Below are 17,585 nucleotides of genomic sequence, written 5' to 3' on the forward strand. Positions count from 1 at the left end.
AAAGCAAATTAACAGCAGAGCAGGGTGTAGACCGTTGCAATCCTGGCTGCTGAAGCTACAAAACTACACCGCTTCCCGTAGAAATGGCTGTGAACCTCAGGAGCACCTCACAGCAGAAAAAAGAGCCAGCAGCCACCTCCTTTATTCAGCACGTTTGCCACTTTTATTTCAGGCCAACAGGATCATATATCTGTGCGTTTATTTTTATCCTTGTGAGCCTGCTACACATTTTAATGGTGACAGATAGTGCCAGCTGAACTCATCTCATCCTAAACTAAGCAATGTCATGTTTAGTCCCAAAGCTGGGCCAGTGTAAATGTTTACTAACAGCTCATTACATCCAGCTAGTGCTAACGCACTGGCAGTTAGCAACGCCCTCTGCACATGCTGCCTGTTCTAAGCCAGGACGCCAGGAACCCGGCAGGTTCACCAGACCTGCAGTGCAACGTGGGCAGTAGAACTCACCCTCCCCCGCTCAGCAACACCAAGAAGTTGCCTGGAATTCACACGTGGCCCAGCTTATGTTACTGCAGGAATAACGAGAAGGGCTGGGGGCAGTGCCACAATTAGCATGTCGCTGTCCACCCATCCATCTGCCAGGCAGACAAAGGCTGCGGAGAGGAGGGAAAAGGGCAGACGGGAGGAGACTCTAAGGACTTTTAGGAGGGAAGGAAGAGGTTTGAGGAGGGAGATTTAATAAACGGGCAACAGCTCTGAGCGCTTGGCTGTGTGCCTAACGTTAAAGGGGGGAGGTTTCCAGGAAACTAAACCTGTTTGGCAGGGGAGTTTTGACACACGAAGCTCTGCAAACCCATGCATCAGAGAGGCAGGGACATCGGGAGTGAACAGTTCTCATCTGGACACATCAGAGCTTTTCTATGGGTGTTGTCTTATGAATAATAATGCCTTGCCCTTCCCAACACCTCTGTGAGGACAGGGGTGCTGCCAGTCGGGCTGACAGATAGAGGGATTCAGGCTCAGAGAGAGGAGGTGACTTGGTCAAGAACATGCATAGGACCCAGATCTCCTTCCTCCCCTCCCCATCCCCGGGATCAAACCAGGGCTGAGGCGAGAAGAGAATAAGTAAAGTATCCAGAACCGTATGTGTGTGTGTGTGTGTGTGTGTGTCACTGTCTCTGCAAGGACCTGTTACACGTCCCAACCAGGGCCATGGCAATAAAGAGGGAAACATGCTGCTCCCTCTGGAGCTCTCTGCCAGCAGGGACATCCCACCAGAGCTAGCGGGTGGCCTTGTGAGGGCAGGTTTGCATGAACCAGCCCTGCGTTCATTCTCTGAAGATCAGTACATGGGTCAGTGCACAGCAGGGAGGAAAACCGACGTATTGAGACAGTAGCAAGGCAGTGGATCTAAGTTCTAGCAAGAACACATTGCCCAGACTGCACAGGGTTTCAATCACTAGATAAGCTGGACTACACAAGCCTCCGCGTTTGAATTAGCCCACGAAGTATGATCTGGAGACCGCCCGTGGCCTCCTTCAGGAGTCTGATGTTCCCTCATCCTGAAGACCCAGATGCAGTCAGCCGTTTTCATCCACGGCACTTTTTGCAATACTAACTCTGCCCCATTAAAGCTGAGAATCTATATTGAACTATCACCTCTCATTAAAACTTGCCTAGACAAAAAATATGCCTGAAGCCGTAATCTGGTGAGACGTCTACCTGTGGTAAGACAACGATACTTCATGGGACAAATATTTTACTCTCACAGGGCCAGACTCGGGCACCTGTACTCACACCAAGTAGTGCCTCACTCCAGAAGCAGTGCCCAGTGAAATCAATGGAGCTCCTTACAGAGTAAAGTATTATTCCGTGTGAGCCAGGACAGCAGAATCTGACTTGTCCTGTCTTTGCCACCTCCCGGTTTAAGGGGGGCAATTATTGATAGCATATGGGGAACATATGAATGTTGACGCTTAACATACAGTTCCCCTGGATGATACGTAAGAATTGAACTGTATTTTCTTTACATTGTTTTGTGTCCATTCCTGTGAGAGGCAGAATCAGGTTCAGAGTTGGGTTCTTTGCTTAGGGGGAGCTGCAGAATTAATTTTTGTTAAGGATATTTTCTTCTGGAGCACTTCCAGTCTCCAGGCTAAATTAGATTGAGAGGCATGGCCAACATGGGTCTTTTTCGACTGACTAACCATAAATATTGCCAGAGTCTCTGCCCCAGCACTCTCTCAACAGCAGAACCAGAAACACATTTTTTTTAAAAAAAATTCTTGCTCCCCTGTTGTTGATGATAAGCGTCTTTTCAGCAAGGGAGATTAGACTCTGATGCTACAGTGCACTCAGGCAGATTCATGTGCCTGGCTTCCAAGTGGCTCCTCATGGGCTCAGGGATCTGCACTGGTACAACTCATCACAGGCTTGTGGGCCTAACTCACTCTAACTGTACAGGGGGCAATAGGGAAACTGATGGACACAATGCTAGAAAGCGGCACAAAGGAAACAAATGGAACAAAAGCGTGAAGAATCTCATTTTCCCCTAACTGCTTTCTGCTGTCGTAACCTTGTGTGTTATTTGTAGCATAGAAAGTACAACTATTTCAGAGTCCAGCGATTTTCAAGTTGATAGTGTCCCTTCAAGCTTCTTATAAATTATATAGGTATATTGCCAAATACAGCCTCGATGTGAAGATCTTGGTGTTCCAAATGCAACCGATTGCTTCTCGGGACCATTTTTGTCCATTAAATAAAGAGACTTCGGCATGCACTGGCCTATTAGAGCTGTGCGCTATGTCTTATCTCTAGCAGGCATTCCCTGCATATCTAGGACAGCTGGCTCTGGTGCATTTTGTAAAAAAGCAAAATAAAAAAAAATTAAAAATGGCATATTATAGATCAATGATGCCAACAACTTTATGAAAGGAACTTACTGTGAATACAGAGTAGGTGCTTTTAAACCTCTAATCGATACATGTACTTTATTCTAGCTATTGTTGAGTAGGTTTCTAAATAACACATGAAGGGTCTGATCTTACAAAACCTTCCTCCCCTGAGTGAGCTCACTAGCTACTGGCATGAGTTGGTGAGCTCACAAGATATGCAGTCTCAGGCCTTAATTTTGGTGAGCAGGAAACAAATTCCCTGAAAACTGCCATTGTCAGAACTAGCGCAAGAAAATCAGAGAGCAAAGCCCACATCAGTCTAGGAAGCTTCTGTTTTATTTTGCTCGCTCCCCATTTAGAATTAATCACATCCAATAAATGTTAAAACCCTTTCTCCTCAATGGACACAGAGTCTCTTTACCTAGCACTAAGGTCTTGTCTACACTAGCACTTATGCTGGTAAAACTTTTGTTGCTCAGGGGTTTAAAAAAAAAACTACCCCTCACCCCGAGTGACATAAATTTTGCCAGCATAAGCGCTTATGTGGACAATGCTACGTCGGCAGGAGACGCTGTCCTGCTGACATAGCTACCATTGCTCATTTAGGTGGTTTTATTATGTCGGCGGGAGATATGACGCAGCTACACAAGCGCTCGTACAGCAGCACAGCTGTATCAGCACAGCTGTGCTGCTGGAAGTTTTAAGTGTAGACTAGCCCTAACTGAGAGACTCTACACAGGGAGTCCCCAAAAGCACTAAGAGTTCAGTCCTGCAGCCACTGAGAGCAATGGCAAAGCTCTTGCTGGCATCAGTGGAAACAGGACTGGGCCTGCAGTGAGTTATGCCTGTGGAATATCTTACACAAGACTTTTACCATGCAGCGTGTTTATACTTGAACAATTATATGCTATCTGTGTTGTTAAAAGGCTTTGCACAGCTCTCCACCTTCATTATATCAGGGAGCCTGTGTCTTGCATATTCAAGCAAGCTGATGCAAGTGTCTCAATGCAGTGACTGTGACTGGGTGCTCTAAACTATTCCAGCTAAAATAGCCCCTCCCTCTGTGCTCCATTGCCGCCTCGCCTCCGGGTTTTGATTTTAGCATGTGGCTCCCATGTGGGATACTTTGAAGCATAACCATAGCTGCTCCTGCTGAGTATATGGATGAGGGGAGTCCTTCATCAAGTGGCCAGATTTGCTCTGCGTTTTCACCGGGCATTACTATAGACAAGACACAAACAGGGACCACCAGGGTCTATCGAAAGTACCTCTGCCAGGTGACACGAGAGAGAGCCTTCCCGTGGTCAAGCTATCAGAGGCTGGACTGAGGTGATCTCTACTGCATGTCTTACCAGCCCACTAACCCAAATGCTGTTCTGAAACAGGCGCCTCATTGGACAATCCAGTGAAACTTATTAATAAGGGACTGCTATCTATTTTCCTGGCCATTGTAGGAGGTGGCTGAATAATGCAGTACAATTAACATGGAGGAACGCTGCTTATCCCAAGCTGGCTACCAAACACTCAGACAATGGCTTTTGGCCAGCACTGACTTTGTTTGGCTTATGAGCCAGTAACACAGAAACAAAAGGCTTCATATCCCACTGCCAGCCCTTCAGCCATCCAATCCCCCCAGGAGGGAAACAATCTCTTACTTAAAATTAATATCTTTCTTGTCATCCGAATGCACTCACCAGGACTGACTCATTCATACTCCTCATCTGGAAGACGTCCATTGTGACCTCAGTTTGGTTAGACACCTCACTGCTTCCTGAATGACTGGATGGAGGGAGATCAAAATAGGTGCTGTCTGGTTCTCTGAGAAAAGGAGACGACATATCTTCAGCTCCCCAGCTCCTCAATGCAGCCTTCATCAATCCCACCCAATAGCTTGGATTTCCCTTGGACTTTATGCCCAGTGGCCTTTTATTTTCACAAGACAGGGCCGCCCCCTGGAGCACATTTGCCTTCGGCAAATTGTCTTCTCTGATGGACAAACAAAGCATGGACTCCAAAAAGACTTGGAGGACTTGTTTGTCCTTCAGTAGGCAAACGATTAGCCAGACAGAGCGTTTCTTCCTTCCTGGGATGGCTTTAAGTTATAGGACAGCATGGAGGAGAAAATGAAAAGGAACACAGTGCTCGTTCCCCCTGTTTGATCCGGAAGTTAAGTACAGAGGCCAGAGAAGTTGCAAAAGCCTTGGTGCAATCAGAAAATGCCGTGTGCTTAACTTTGGAATGCTCGTTTCTTAATCAGGCAGACCTTGAGCTGCGTAAGGAGGTCAGGCCAGAAAAGAGAACCAATACATGAGGAGTGGGTCTTACCTGATCCATCCAGCAGAGGGCACATACACACAGGCCGGGCCATCACCACCTCTCCCTCTAAGCAGGGGCCTGATCCAACTCCCACTAAAGCCAATGGATAACCTTCACATCGGCCTTGGTTCGGCTCTGGGGCAGCACAGCTCCATTGGAGCCACATGAACAGGGATGCCTCGCAGCAACCGCCGCACCCAGGGCCCTCAGGTGGGCTATGAAGGAAAGATAATGCAGCCCAGGACTGAGTGCTCTTTTCTGACTAACCTCTGTGGGGCTAGAGGGGAACCATGTCTATCCCTCCGGCCCTGCCAGTCTCCACCCACTTACCCCAGTGTGGAGTTTGGCCCACACAGAGTGGCGACAGCTGAGCTCCCCTGCCATGCATGAAAGGTCCCCTCCATGCACAGATATAGGGGGCATAATCCCTTGGGAAGACTGGCAAACGCTTCATGCAGCCATGTCAGCTACAACCACCTAAACTAGCCTGGGTTAGCTTCCAGTGGCAGCGCTGTGTGAGCCAGCCCTGCTTTCATTCTCTGCAGTCCAGTATGTGGATCAGTGGAGTGTGTGTGGGGAACCCTACAGAGGGCTCAAACCAGGCTGGTAAGACTCTGTTCAACAGGCAGGAGAACAAAGCTGAGCACAAGCTTGGCTGTTTCCATCTCAGCAGAACTTAAGTCTCTTTGGGTGTCGCATCTTCCTAATTTCTTCAAACTTAAATGAGCCACTTCCAAATAGTCTTCTCCAAACAGTAACATTTACTACAGCAAGAGCACGTGCTTGGGCGTTGACCTTCAAGCAGCATGGGAGAGACCAAATTATAGCTGCACTGCAGTTGTTTTTTGGAGTATTTTGAAACGCATCCTTACATTTGTAGTGCAGCGCTAGAGTGTTATGTTGCGGGGAGGGGAGGCAAGCTTTCTAAAGCAGCTACTAAAACAGGAGGCCAAATCTTGGGTGCCCAGGTTTTTGCACGTGCAAAGTACGGATCAGATCCTGTGTAATGATCGGTGGTATCTCGTGCAAGGTGTTCCATGATTTCTGCACTCACAGAGTTGTCTCACATCAGGGCTTCCACTGATGCAAGGAGATCGGGCTGGTAAAATGTTGTCTGAGCAGACAAATCTGAGTTTTTTTGCAAGCAAAAATCTGAACATGAAAAATACATGCATGAAAACATGGGCATGCAAAACTGGATGGAGGTACAGTAGAACCTCAGAGTTATGAACACCTTGGGGGATGGAGGTCATTCGTAACTCTGAACAAAACGCTGTGGTTGTTCTTTCAAAAGTTTACCACTGAACATTGAGTTAACACAGCTTTGAAACTTTACTCTGCAGAAGAAAAATGCTGCTTTTAACCATGTTAATTTAAATGAGATAAGCACAGAAACAGTTTCCTTACCTTGCTGAATCTTTTTTTTAAACTTTCCCTTTATTTTTTAGTAGTTTACGTTTAACACGGTACTTGTACTTGTGTTATTTTGCGTTATTTTATTTGTCTCTGGTGCTGCTTGATTGCGTACTTCCCGTTCCAAATGAGGTGTGTGTGGTTGACCAATCAGTTCATAAGTCTGGTGTTCATAACACTGAAGTTCTACTGTACCTATAAAAATGTTTTCTTTTAAATCCTACTCAACAGTATGAGTTACTATGCATTAAATGATGATGGGCCAATTATTTCCCAGACTGAGTTTTAGCACAAATAGTCAAGTAGCACTTACAATGTGCTCCAGAGATGTTCAAACGTTGTTCCTTCATCAGCTGGAGAAGACTGGGACATTTTCACAGCAGGGGAGTCTGACAAAGGATAAATCACTCTGGGGCCAAAGAAAAACAGCATCATTAGTATTGCCACAATGCATATAATCATAATAGCCTGTATTTATACAGCACCTTTTAGCTAGAGGTTTTCGCAGCGCTTTACAAAGTGTATATACAGGGATTTGTTCTGTGCATGCAGGGGGGTGGCTTAGAAGATCAAATGGTTCTTTTCCATTTTTTTACTTCCAGAATCTGCACAGTGAATCTCGTGTAAAATTAAATTAAGATACAATCAACTCCGTTTAAGAGAAAGCAGATTAAAAGCCCCATATTCTGCCATTGCATCACAGCCTGGAGGGGAGTGGGGGAGAAACGGAGGATCAGCCATCACTGAACATCTCCCACCCTCTGTTTTCTGACTGGCTCCCAGTCTGACCATGCGACGGCCCCTGGTGGAGCGTGGCGCTTTCAGAGGCGCCCAGGGAACTCCCGTTGAGCTCCCCAGTGACGTCGCACTGGGAAGCAGAGCGCCATAGGACTCATTACATTGAAATGTTGCCACTTCCTTGCCTGCCAGCACTGTAATCTAGTCTCAGCTCTGGCAGCGCTGAGGCCTCCAGAGGTTGTCTGTGTGTGAAAGAAAGAATTAGTAGCTGCCTTTCCCATTTGTTTGGCACCGCCGAGCCCTGCAAGTCCAGGCCTGTTCAGTACGGGGCACCGAGAGAAGCAGGAAGGAGGGGGGAAGCAATCTGTCACTTCAGCCAGCCTTTTGGTCCTTCTTCAGCAAGATCCTGTGAGACTCCCAGGAGGTTTCTGAATGGAGGGTTTCACTACAGGCTCTCAGTAGGACCGACTCGAGACTGCTCTGTCCCAGGAACGTGGCTTTGTTATGATTTAGCACTTGAGGACAAGGCAGCAGGACTTGCCTACAGCATTAGCTGGAGATAATGAATTGCTTGCAATGGGGGCACCCAGACGTTACCCGTCTGAGGGCTGCCCTGCTATAACCCAGAGGTAATTTGCACAGGAAAGAGGAGATTGCATCCCCCTTCATGCTGAATAGTGAAGTATGGAGAGCAAAGACTACAGGTCCCAGCATGCAGTGTTCCATCTCAACCTGGCTGGGAGACCTTAGCTCACTTCACTCTCTGCTTCAGTAGCAAAGCGAAGAGAAAGATGGCATCTCTTCCCCTATATGCCTGCTAGGAAAGTTGGAGAGCAAAATCGGGCTCTGTGTTTGTGAACCTTTCATTCGTCTAGAGGTCATTTCAAAGAGCCACGACGTTCAACCCACCAGGAGCGAGGGGTTGGAAAGTCTAAAGGAAATGCTTTCTCTTCTTGGAGCTAGAGCCGCAGCTAGTGCAAATCGACATAGCTTCACTGAAGTCAGGGGAGCTAAGCTGATTTATGGAGCTATGCCCTTCAAGTGCAGGGGGGCGGGGGTTTCTGATGAAGCTAAAATAAATAGTGTTAGGGCATAAAATGTGGCAAAACCAGGCTGGGGAGATGCTATTCTCAAACTCTGGTTGAAATTATCCTCATGTTTTTAAATTAATGCTGCACATAGTCAGTTATATGGAAGTGCCAGATCCCAAAGAGTTGTACAATAATTGTATATTTTAGAAAGAATCCACTCTACTAGGACAATCAGCAATGCCTTGATTTCTCTCTGTAAAATACCAAAGTCCACAGATAACAGCAATGGGCACAGTATAAGACCCAGGGTAGAATAAAAGGAAAGAGTGAGCTGAGCCAATGATTCCTTATAAACCAATTTTACTGTCACTTTAAGAAACAAACAAAAACTTTGAAAAGTTCAACACTAACTGATGAATCAAATGTGTTTTGCTGCATTGAAAATGATAACAAAACACAGCCAATAACTTACAGACAGGAACTCTCAAAAGCATTTATATTAGCGATTCCACACACGGGGGACCTATGCTGCCACTAGAGATGAATATCATTATTTGCCATCTGTTAGCCCTTCAATGCTCTACTGCAGGGGAAATAAACTGAGGCTATAGTAGCGTTCCCAATGAACACATCATCATTGACACTAATTGGCTTCTTCATTCAGTGCTTAATTTGTAATGAAAGAGGTGCTGGGGCTCAAGCATTTGTTTTACTTTCATAACTGGCATGGCAAGTCCAGAGGTGCAGAGGCTCTGAACTGCCAAGCCTAGAGGTCCCGGGGCACAAATTAAGCACTGCACTTATGGACAGTCTCAACAGAGAAGCCAAGGATTGGATGAGCCATGGAGACTGAGGGCCTGATCCAAAGTCTACTGAAATCAATGTAAAAAATCCCTCTTATTCAATGGGCTCTGGGTCAGGCCCCGACTTTCTTACCCGGGGGTGCCCCAGAGTAGAGTGGGGAGAATATGGTGGAGAGTTTGCTCTAACTCTTCCCGGGCCATGCCTGATCTCTAGAGAAAGGGGCTGTCAGCCTGTCTCCTTCCATCAGCAAAAATTAACTTCCGGTTTTAAAAAGAGAGAGAACAGTGAAGCAATGGAAATGTCCCTTCTGCAGCTCTCTGCCTACTGGGGCTTCCCCCACTGGGCTGTATTTCCGGAGATGTTGTCACCATTCATTAAGCTTATAAATATACAGAAAGCTTGGAAGGGCCTGATGTAGAGCGGGTGCTTGGATTCCCGCCCATCTCTAATAACTCCTGGTGCTGGGACTCCCATTTGAGAAGTTTGCAATAAACTTTGTCAACTGTTGTTCAAGCCGCCCTCTCTAACCAATGGTGTGCTCTGTAGACTATTGGTCTTAGTATTCATCTCAGTCCTAACCTTCTGACTACTTATTTCAGTTAAAGACCACTTAGAGTTGGGAATATCATTTGGAAACATATTCACCGAATATTTGGTGGCATTTTCCTCATAATTTATTATTCACCCAACTCTAGTTGCAAATTTCATGACTCAAATTTCCCTTTCAAAATTCAAATAAAAACATTTTAATTAATAATTTTTGCACTGATCATCCAGCTCTGACATCAAGTGCAATAGGAAACACAGTGGAGTTAGCCACAATCTCATGTCACAGCTCTTCAAATCTGAGCTCCCTTAGTAGAACACAGACTCTGCCACCACTATCACCTGTCTGGGCTTGGGGGTAACCACAGGAGTCCAGAGTTTACAGAGGTTTCCTGAGACTATATAATATTTTGTATAGATGACTATGGGAGTAACTACAGATGAGTCATAGCAAATGTAACATGAGAAAATTAATGTCACTTTGAAAGCCAGCCTTCTCATCATGTAACCCTCTCAAAGAGTTTACATAGGTTAAGCCAAAAATGTTATCAAAAGCAATTTGATCTCCAAGTGCTCCTGTAATTCCAATTCTAACGTGCTCATACAAAGGAACATCTCCAAGCTTGTATCAGATTATTATTAACCTTAACCAGCAGAAGCAGAACGTACTGTTCTTTATTATACACTGTACCACAGCAATAAACTATATGAAAAACATTCCTAGGAAGCACTTTTGTAAAGCTTTTCTCTATTCATGTTAATCCTTCAATAGCACCATGCATTTAGGGTTTACAAAGTGTTCTGCCAATATTAACTTAGCCTCATAACTCTCCTGTCAAGATGGTAAATTTTATTATATCCAATATGCAGATGGGTAAAATGAGGCCCAGTGAAGAAAAAAACTCTCCTTAACTCACACTAGAAGTGAATGGTGAAGCCAGAACCCAGATGTCCGGAGTTTTATGTATCTAGATATTTCTATGCCCCCCCCCATCTAACACCTGAGCACCTCACAAATATTAATAAATGTATCCTTATAACCTCCATGTGAGATTGGGAAGCATTGTTACCTCTGCTTCACAGATGGGGAGAGATCAGGTGCCTTGCCCAGGGTCATATGCAGGAAGTTTGTGGCAGAGCCTAGGACCTGAACCCATGTCATTTGAATTCCAGTCCAGCGCCATAACAACAAAAACCATCCTCACTCCCAGGCCAAGTACCTTGCTCACAAAAGAATGTTGTCTCCCAAGTAGCTGTTGACAGACCTCATATTCTAAGCAGCCCTTTTGTGGGATGTGTAGGGCAGGTGTATTTATCAATGTGGTGTTTGCTGGTGCTTCCAGCAAGCAGACGGCAACTGCTAATCTCTGCAAGGATCATCAGAGTCACATTCCTGTCGTGTGATTAGTGTCCACGTCGGAAAGCACCATGATCCAGAGTCACTTTGTGTGAAGCCTGGGCACTTACATGGAAACTAGGGCCGAGTAGGAGACTCCTAGGCCACATTGCAAGATCGGCAATCTTAAAAGGGAACATCATAAAAACCAGGAGGTGCACTGGTGAATAGAGGAGTGAATATAGCTGAACCGCTTGGTAACAGTGAGCATAACATAATAAAATTTAACATCCCTGGGGGGGAAGGGGGAGACACCAACGCAGCCCACCATGGTAGCATTTAATTTCAGAAAGGGGAACTACACAAAAATGAGGAAGATGGTTAAACAAAAATTAAAAGGTACAGTGCTAAAAGTGAAATCCTTGCAAACTGCATAGAAACTTTTTAAAGATACCATAATAGAGGCTCAATTTAAATGAACACCCCAAATTACAAAACATAGTAAGAGGACCAAAAAAGTGCCACCATGGCTAAACAACAAAGTAAAAGAAGCAGTTAGAGGCAAAAAGGCATCCTTTAAGAAGAGGAAGTTAAATCCTATTGAGGAAAAGAGAAAGAAGCATAAACTCTGGCAAGTGAAGTGTCAAAATATAATTAAGAAGACCAAAAAAAAATGTGAAGAACAGCTAGCCAAAGACTCAAAAAATAACAGCAAAAATTTTGTTAAGTACCTCAGAAGCAAGAAGCCTGCTAAACAACCAGTGGAGCCACTGGACGATCGAGATGCTAAAGGAGCACTCAAGGAAGATAAGGCCATTGCAGAGAAACTAAATGGATTCTTTGCATCAGTCTTCATGGCTGAGGATGTGAGGGAGATTCCCACACCTGAGCCATTCTTTTTAGGTGACAAATGTGAGGAACTATTCCAGATTGAGATGTTATTAGAGGAGATTTTGGAACAAATTGATAAGTTAAGTGGTAATAAGTCACCAGGACCAGATGGTATCCACTCAAGAGCTCTGAAGGAACTCAAATGTGAAATTGCAGACCTACTAACTGTGGTATGTAACCTATCATTTAAATCAGCTTCTGTACCAGATGACTGGAAGATAGCTAATGTGACATCAATTTTTAAAAAGGCTCCAGAGGCGATCCTGGCAATTACAGGCCAGTAAGCCTAATTTCAGTACCAAGCTAATTGGTTGAAACTATAGTAAAGAACAGAATTATCAGACACATAGATTAACATGATTTGTTGGGGGAATAGTTAACATGGTTTTTGTAAAGGGAAATCATGCCTCATGCCCTACTAGAATTCTTTGAGGGGGGTCAACAAGCATGTGGACAAGGGTGATCCAGTAGATAGAGTGTGCTTAGATTTCCAAGAAAGCCTTTGATAATGTCCCTCACCAAAGACCCTTAAGCACAGTTAGCTGTCATGGGATAAGAGGGAAGGTCCTCTCCTGGATCAGTAACTGGTTAACGTAGGAATAAATGGTCAGTTTTCAGAATGGAAAGAGGTAAATAGTGGTGTCCCCCAGGTATCTGTACTGGGACCAGTGCTGTTCAACATGTTCATAAATGATCTGGAAAAAGGGGTAAACAGTGAGATGGCAAAGTTTGCAGATGATACAAAACTACTCAAGATAGTTAAGACCAAAGCAGACTGTGAAGAGTTACAAAGGGATCTCATAAAACATGGTGACTGGGCAACAAAATGGCAGATGAAATTCAATGTTGATAAATGCAAAGTAATGCACATTGGAAAACATAATCCCAACTATACATATAAAATGATGGGGTCTGAATTAGCTGTTACCACGCAAGAAAGAGATCTTGGAATAACTGTGGATAGTTCTCTGAAAACATCCACTCAATGTGCAGCGGCAGTAAAAAAAACTAAGAAAATGTTGGGAATCATTAGGAAAGGGATAGATAATAAGCCAGAAAATATCATGTTGCCTCTATATAAATCCATGGTAGGCCCATATCTTGAATACTGTGTGCAGATCTGGTCGCCCCATCTCAAAAAAGATATATTGGAATTGGAAAAGGTACAGAAAAGGGCAACAAAAATGATAAGGGGTATAGAACAGCTTCCATATGAGGAGAGATTAATAAAACTGGGACTTTTCAATTTGGAAGAGAGATGACTAAGGGGGGATATCACAGAGGTCTATAAAATCATGACTGGTGTGGAGAAAGTAAATAACGAAGTGTTATTTACTTCTTCTCATAACACAAGAACTAGGGGTCACCAAATGAAATAGGCAGCAGGCTTAAAATGAACAAAGGAAGTATTTCCTCACACAGTGTACAGTCAACCTTTGGAACTCTTTGCCAAAAGATGTTGTGAAGGCCAAGACTATAACAAAGTTAAAAAAAAAAACAGATAGCCATTGATGGACCTATCCTCCATGAACTTATTAGCCAGGATGGGCAGGGATGCAAAACCATGCTCTGAAGTGTCCGTAGCATCTGTTTACCAGACGCTGGGAATGGATGACAGGGGATGGATCATGCGATGATTGCCTGTTCTGTTCATTCCCTCTGAAGCACCAGGCATTGGCCACTGTTAGAAGACAGGATACTGGGCTAGATGGACCATTGGTCTGACCCAATGTGGCCATTCTTATGTATATTCCTTCAGCTGTCCTAATGGAAGTGATGGACTCAACAATCCCCCAGAGCTCCCCTCCAAAGCAAAGGATTCTAAAGTCCTCTGCATGGGAAGGACAAAGAGTTTATAGGGCTGAAAGGAAGCATAAGGCAACTACTCAGGAAGAGAAAGAGGACTTGTCTGTATGATGCTTTAGTCCTCACCAGTGAGGTATAAATTTTAGTCTGCACTAGCATGTCACACACTAACTGGCCCAGGTGTGCTCTGCTGGCAGGAACTAGAAGTTCCGAAGTGCTTTTAATGTAATAACGTAGGGTCCACATGGGCCAGTTAGTGTGCGACATGCTAGCATAGACTAAAACTTACACCCCTCTGGGGTGGATTAAAGAACCGGGTAGACATGCCCAGCAGTACAATAGACAAAACACAGCAGGGTTTAGTGGGTAGAGAGGGGATTGTCCTAAAACCACTGACAGTCTCACTGTATCACCACGAAATGGGGTTGAAATGAAGTGTCAGGATTTATTTTACACTGTGGTTTTCTTTGTAGTTTAACAAAATATGGTGATTAGTCTGAATTAATTCCCTCGCTCCCCATGTCCATAATACCCAGCATCCACCAAAATGCCTGCAGATTCAAAAAACATCTAAACTGATCTCGATTAAACACTTCAGTAGTTTGCACCAAGTTTTCAAACAGTGGGCTCAGTCTTCACCTGGAAATTCTGTGCACACATGCACATAAAATGCACATTTGTGAATGCAAAATAATTCTACACACGTATAAGCATCTGAGTGTGCTGTGCTCATTGTGCACATGCAGACATATTTTTCCAAGTCCTCTCACAGAGCTTGCAGTACAAAATTAGGCCCCGCTTTGCAAGCTATAGACCTGTGAGCGTATGGGCAAATCTCAGCTGTTTCAGACAATGGGATGTCCTTAGAAAGGAGGCAATGCACCAAAGATATTTTCCTTATTAGTTTCAACATTGGATCACTTTAGACCAATGGTTATCCACCAGGGGTACGTGTATCCCTGGGGGTACACTGTGGTCTACCAGGGAGTACATCAACTCATCAAGTTATTTGCCTAGTTCAGTGTTTCTTAGCCATCGCGGGATGGGTTTAGGGGGTCGCAAGTGCAGGGCCATTGTTGAGGGTAGCAAGTAGACAATTGCCTGGGGCCCCACACCACATGGGACCTCACGAACCTAAGTTACATGCGCTAGCCCCAGGCAGCGGGGCTCAGGCTTTGGGTGCACTGAAATGTAAGTACAATATTTATATTCCAATTGATTTGATTTGATAATTACATGGTAAAAATGAGAAAGTCAGCAATTTTCAATAACAGTGCACTGTGACACTTTTGTATTTTTATGTCTGATTTTGTAAACAAGTAGTTTTTAACTGAGATGAAACTTGGGGGTACGCAAGACAAACCTGACTCCTGAAAGGAGCACAGTCATCTGGAAAGATTGAGAACCACTGCCTTAGACAACATGTTGAGAATCATCTGCCAGAACTCTGGCAATCCTGATTATCAGCCAATGTGACTAAAGCATGGGGCCTGGCATGATTCCAACGGTAGCCTTTGACAGAACACTTGCTGCAAGTCACTACGAGCCCCTATGTGACACGGGCATGCCCAGACATGTCCAGGCAGGCCTGTTACACCTGTGTCTGACCAGGTTCTTGATACTTCACCAAAGTGGGGGTTGTGTGTGCTCTCTGGGAAAAGCAAAAAACTAGCTGATCATCCTGGTTACTGAGAGAGGTTGGTATGGGTAATATTGTAAAAGCAATGTAAAATGTAGATGTTCCAAACCTGTTGGAGATGAGGCATGTCACCTAAGGCAAGACAGGTCTCAGCTAACTCAGTGAGTGAGAACAATCAATATCTTTCGACCCAGCCCAGCCCTGCATTTACAGTCTGGAGCAGATGCAGGCCTGAGCATTGACAAAGACAAAATAAAAACCCAAGAAAGAGTCTGACTAGGGGACCCTCAGGGCTGAGCTGAAGTTAATGAAATGCCCAGATTATGAAAAGAAACAAAAAGCCTGGGGCTGCATCGAAGAAGAAGGGCACAAGACATTATCCATTAGGGAGGCAATGCTCTGCCAGTGTGAGTGTCCCATAAAAAGTGGATCCCAGCTCTCTGGATTGGACCAGTGTCATAAGGACTCACCACTGGGTAAGAAATACCTCATTAGACTGGAAGGGAACTGCTTCATATGTACAGGCTCTCAACTGCATTTCATATTTTATGTTTATCTGTAACCTAGTGTTTCCCATCCTTTTACTTGCTTCTGTTTTGGATCTTTATCTTAAACTCTGCTAAATGAAAACTTATATTTGGTTTTACTCTGGACACGATCAAGTGCCTTGCGCTAAAGAGAGCGTTGAATGGAGGCAAGGCTGGTGAACAGGGGTGCACTGCTTCCATGGAGGCAATAATTCTGTGTGCATGGCCGGTGTTTAGACTGACGTGTAACCAAGTGGGGTGTGCTAGAGCGAAAGAGGGGGCTCGCAGAACCCGGAGCAGCGTGCTTGTGTTGCCCGTGGCTGGCGAAGTTGGGAGGATTTCCCCCAATGGACACAGGCGCTCTCATGCTGTGAGCAAGAAGTAATGGATTCAACGTCACACCCTACAAATCCATATTTTCAAGGTCATTTTCAAACCCCGAGATAAATGCTCAGGGAGCCCTGGTTTGATCACTGTGCCCCACGGATTCATCTCCCTTAAATCCATCAGAAAGACACAAGCATTTCCTGGAGCCACAAGGCTGCAGCCATCTTGGACTCTGTGCTGCCTTACACTGCATGGAGCCATGCTGCAGTTTCAGCTCAGTTTCACTTACTTTCCTTCCCCCTCACGGACACTGGACCCCATTTTTGTCCAGTTAGTGGCATGCCCCCATCCCAGGGAGCTTTGGGTAACTTCTTGCAGGCAGAAAGCCAGTATTACCACTTTATAGCACCTTCATACTGTCATCTAATCCTAAGAACCTAAAAACGTCCTGCTTTTCGATCTTAAACTGCAGAATCTTGCAGCAGCAGCTTTCTAACCCAGTGATCTATTGCTCTTAGTACAGAGGTACCCCTTCTGGCTCGGGGATTCCTCTGGTTGTCCCCTTTCTCTCTATGCTGGTCCCGAGTCAAAATACCACATTGTAAATTAAAATGAAAGCAGCCTGAGTGTCCTCTTTCAGCTGAACCTAGACCCTATTTCAGCCGAGCCTAGACCTTTGTGCCTTGTCTGTGGGATACAGTGTCCACAAATGATTATCTGGGGGGCTTTCCTAAAACAACAGTGGACTCCTTTGCTACGAATTTAGCCACAGAGGATTCTGATTTTGTTGAAGTCCCATGTCCCCCAGCTCCATTTGCATAAGAGAGAAAAAAAAAAAAAAACCCTTTGTGCACGAAAAGAACATGGGCTGCAGCTTTAAGAGAAAGCTTAGAACCATTCTGAGCTGCAGTGGGGCTTTTTGTTAGCAACCTTACCCTGGCTCCATGCTGCTTTTCCCAGTCCAAGGAATGAGCAATCTCAGGAATGAGCTGCACGTTCTCTTTCAGCAGAGAGAAACTACATCAGCAGCACCCACTACAACGTGGTCACGATGGGTGACACGGTTTCTAACCACGTGGTCTGAGTCGTTTTCAGAAGAAAAAAAAAAATCTGAATATTTTAAGGGCGTTTTTGGAGTTCAGCAGCCTGATCTGTGTTTTCAAAGCCAGGCTAGTGTCTCTTTACAGCTCAGAGTGCCCACTAAAACTCTATGGTAGGAACTCTATGGTATAAATAGAGGCTTGGGCTATTAATATTGTTACTGCACTAGGCTATCCATTTGCCAGTTCATTTGCTGTAAAGGGAGTGGTAAGAACCTGCAGAAAGTGTGGTAGAATAGTAATAATAATACTTTGACGG

The 17,585-nt window shown here is 44.9% G+C and overlaps 1 protein-coding gene across 1 annotated transcript in view; it reads right to left on the reverse strand.

Annotated features, from left to right (window-relative positions):
- TP73 (tumor protein p73) overlaps nt 1-17,585 on the reverse strand; it is a 91,592-nt gene that overhangs the window by 57,542 nt on the left and 16,465 nt on the right. Inside the window, exons 2-3 of the mRNA XM_067566716.1 lie at nt 6,895-6,990; nt 4,547-4,670 (exon numbers count right to left, since the gene is read on the reverse strand). Coding sequence (XP_067422817.1) covers nt 4,547-4,670; nt 6,895-6,953 — 183 coding nt within the window. The 5' untranslated portion in view covers nt 6,954-6,990. The remainder of the gene's footprint in view (nt 1-4,546; nt 4,671-6,894; nt 6,991-17,585) is intronic.

Source organism: Emydura macquarii, unplaced genomic scaffold, assembly GCF_026122565.2.
Source record: "Emydura macquarii macquarii isolate MOO-44397 ecotype Brisbane River unplaced genomic scaffold, CSIRO-AGI_Emac_v2 contig_2768, whole genome shotgun sequence".
In the NCBI taxonomy this organism is placed as follows: domain Eukaryota; kingdom Metazoa; phylum Chordata; order Testudines; family Chelidae; genus Emydura; species Emydura macquarii.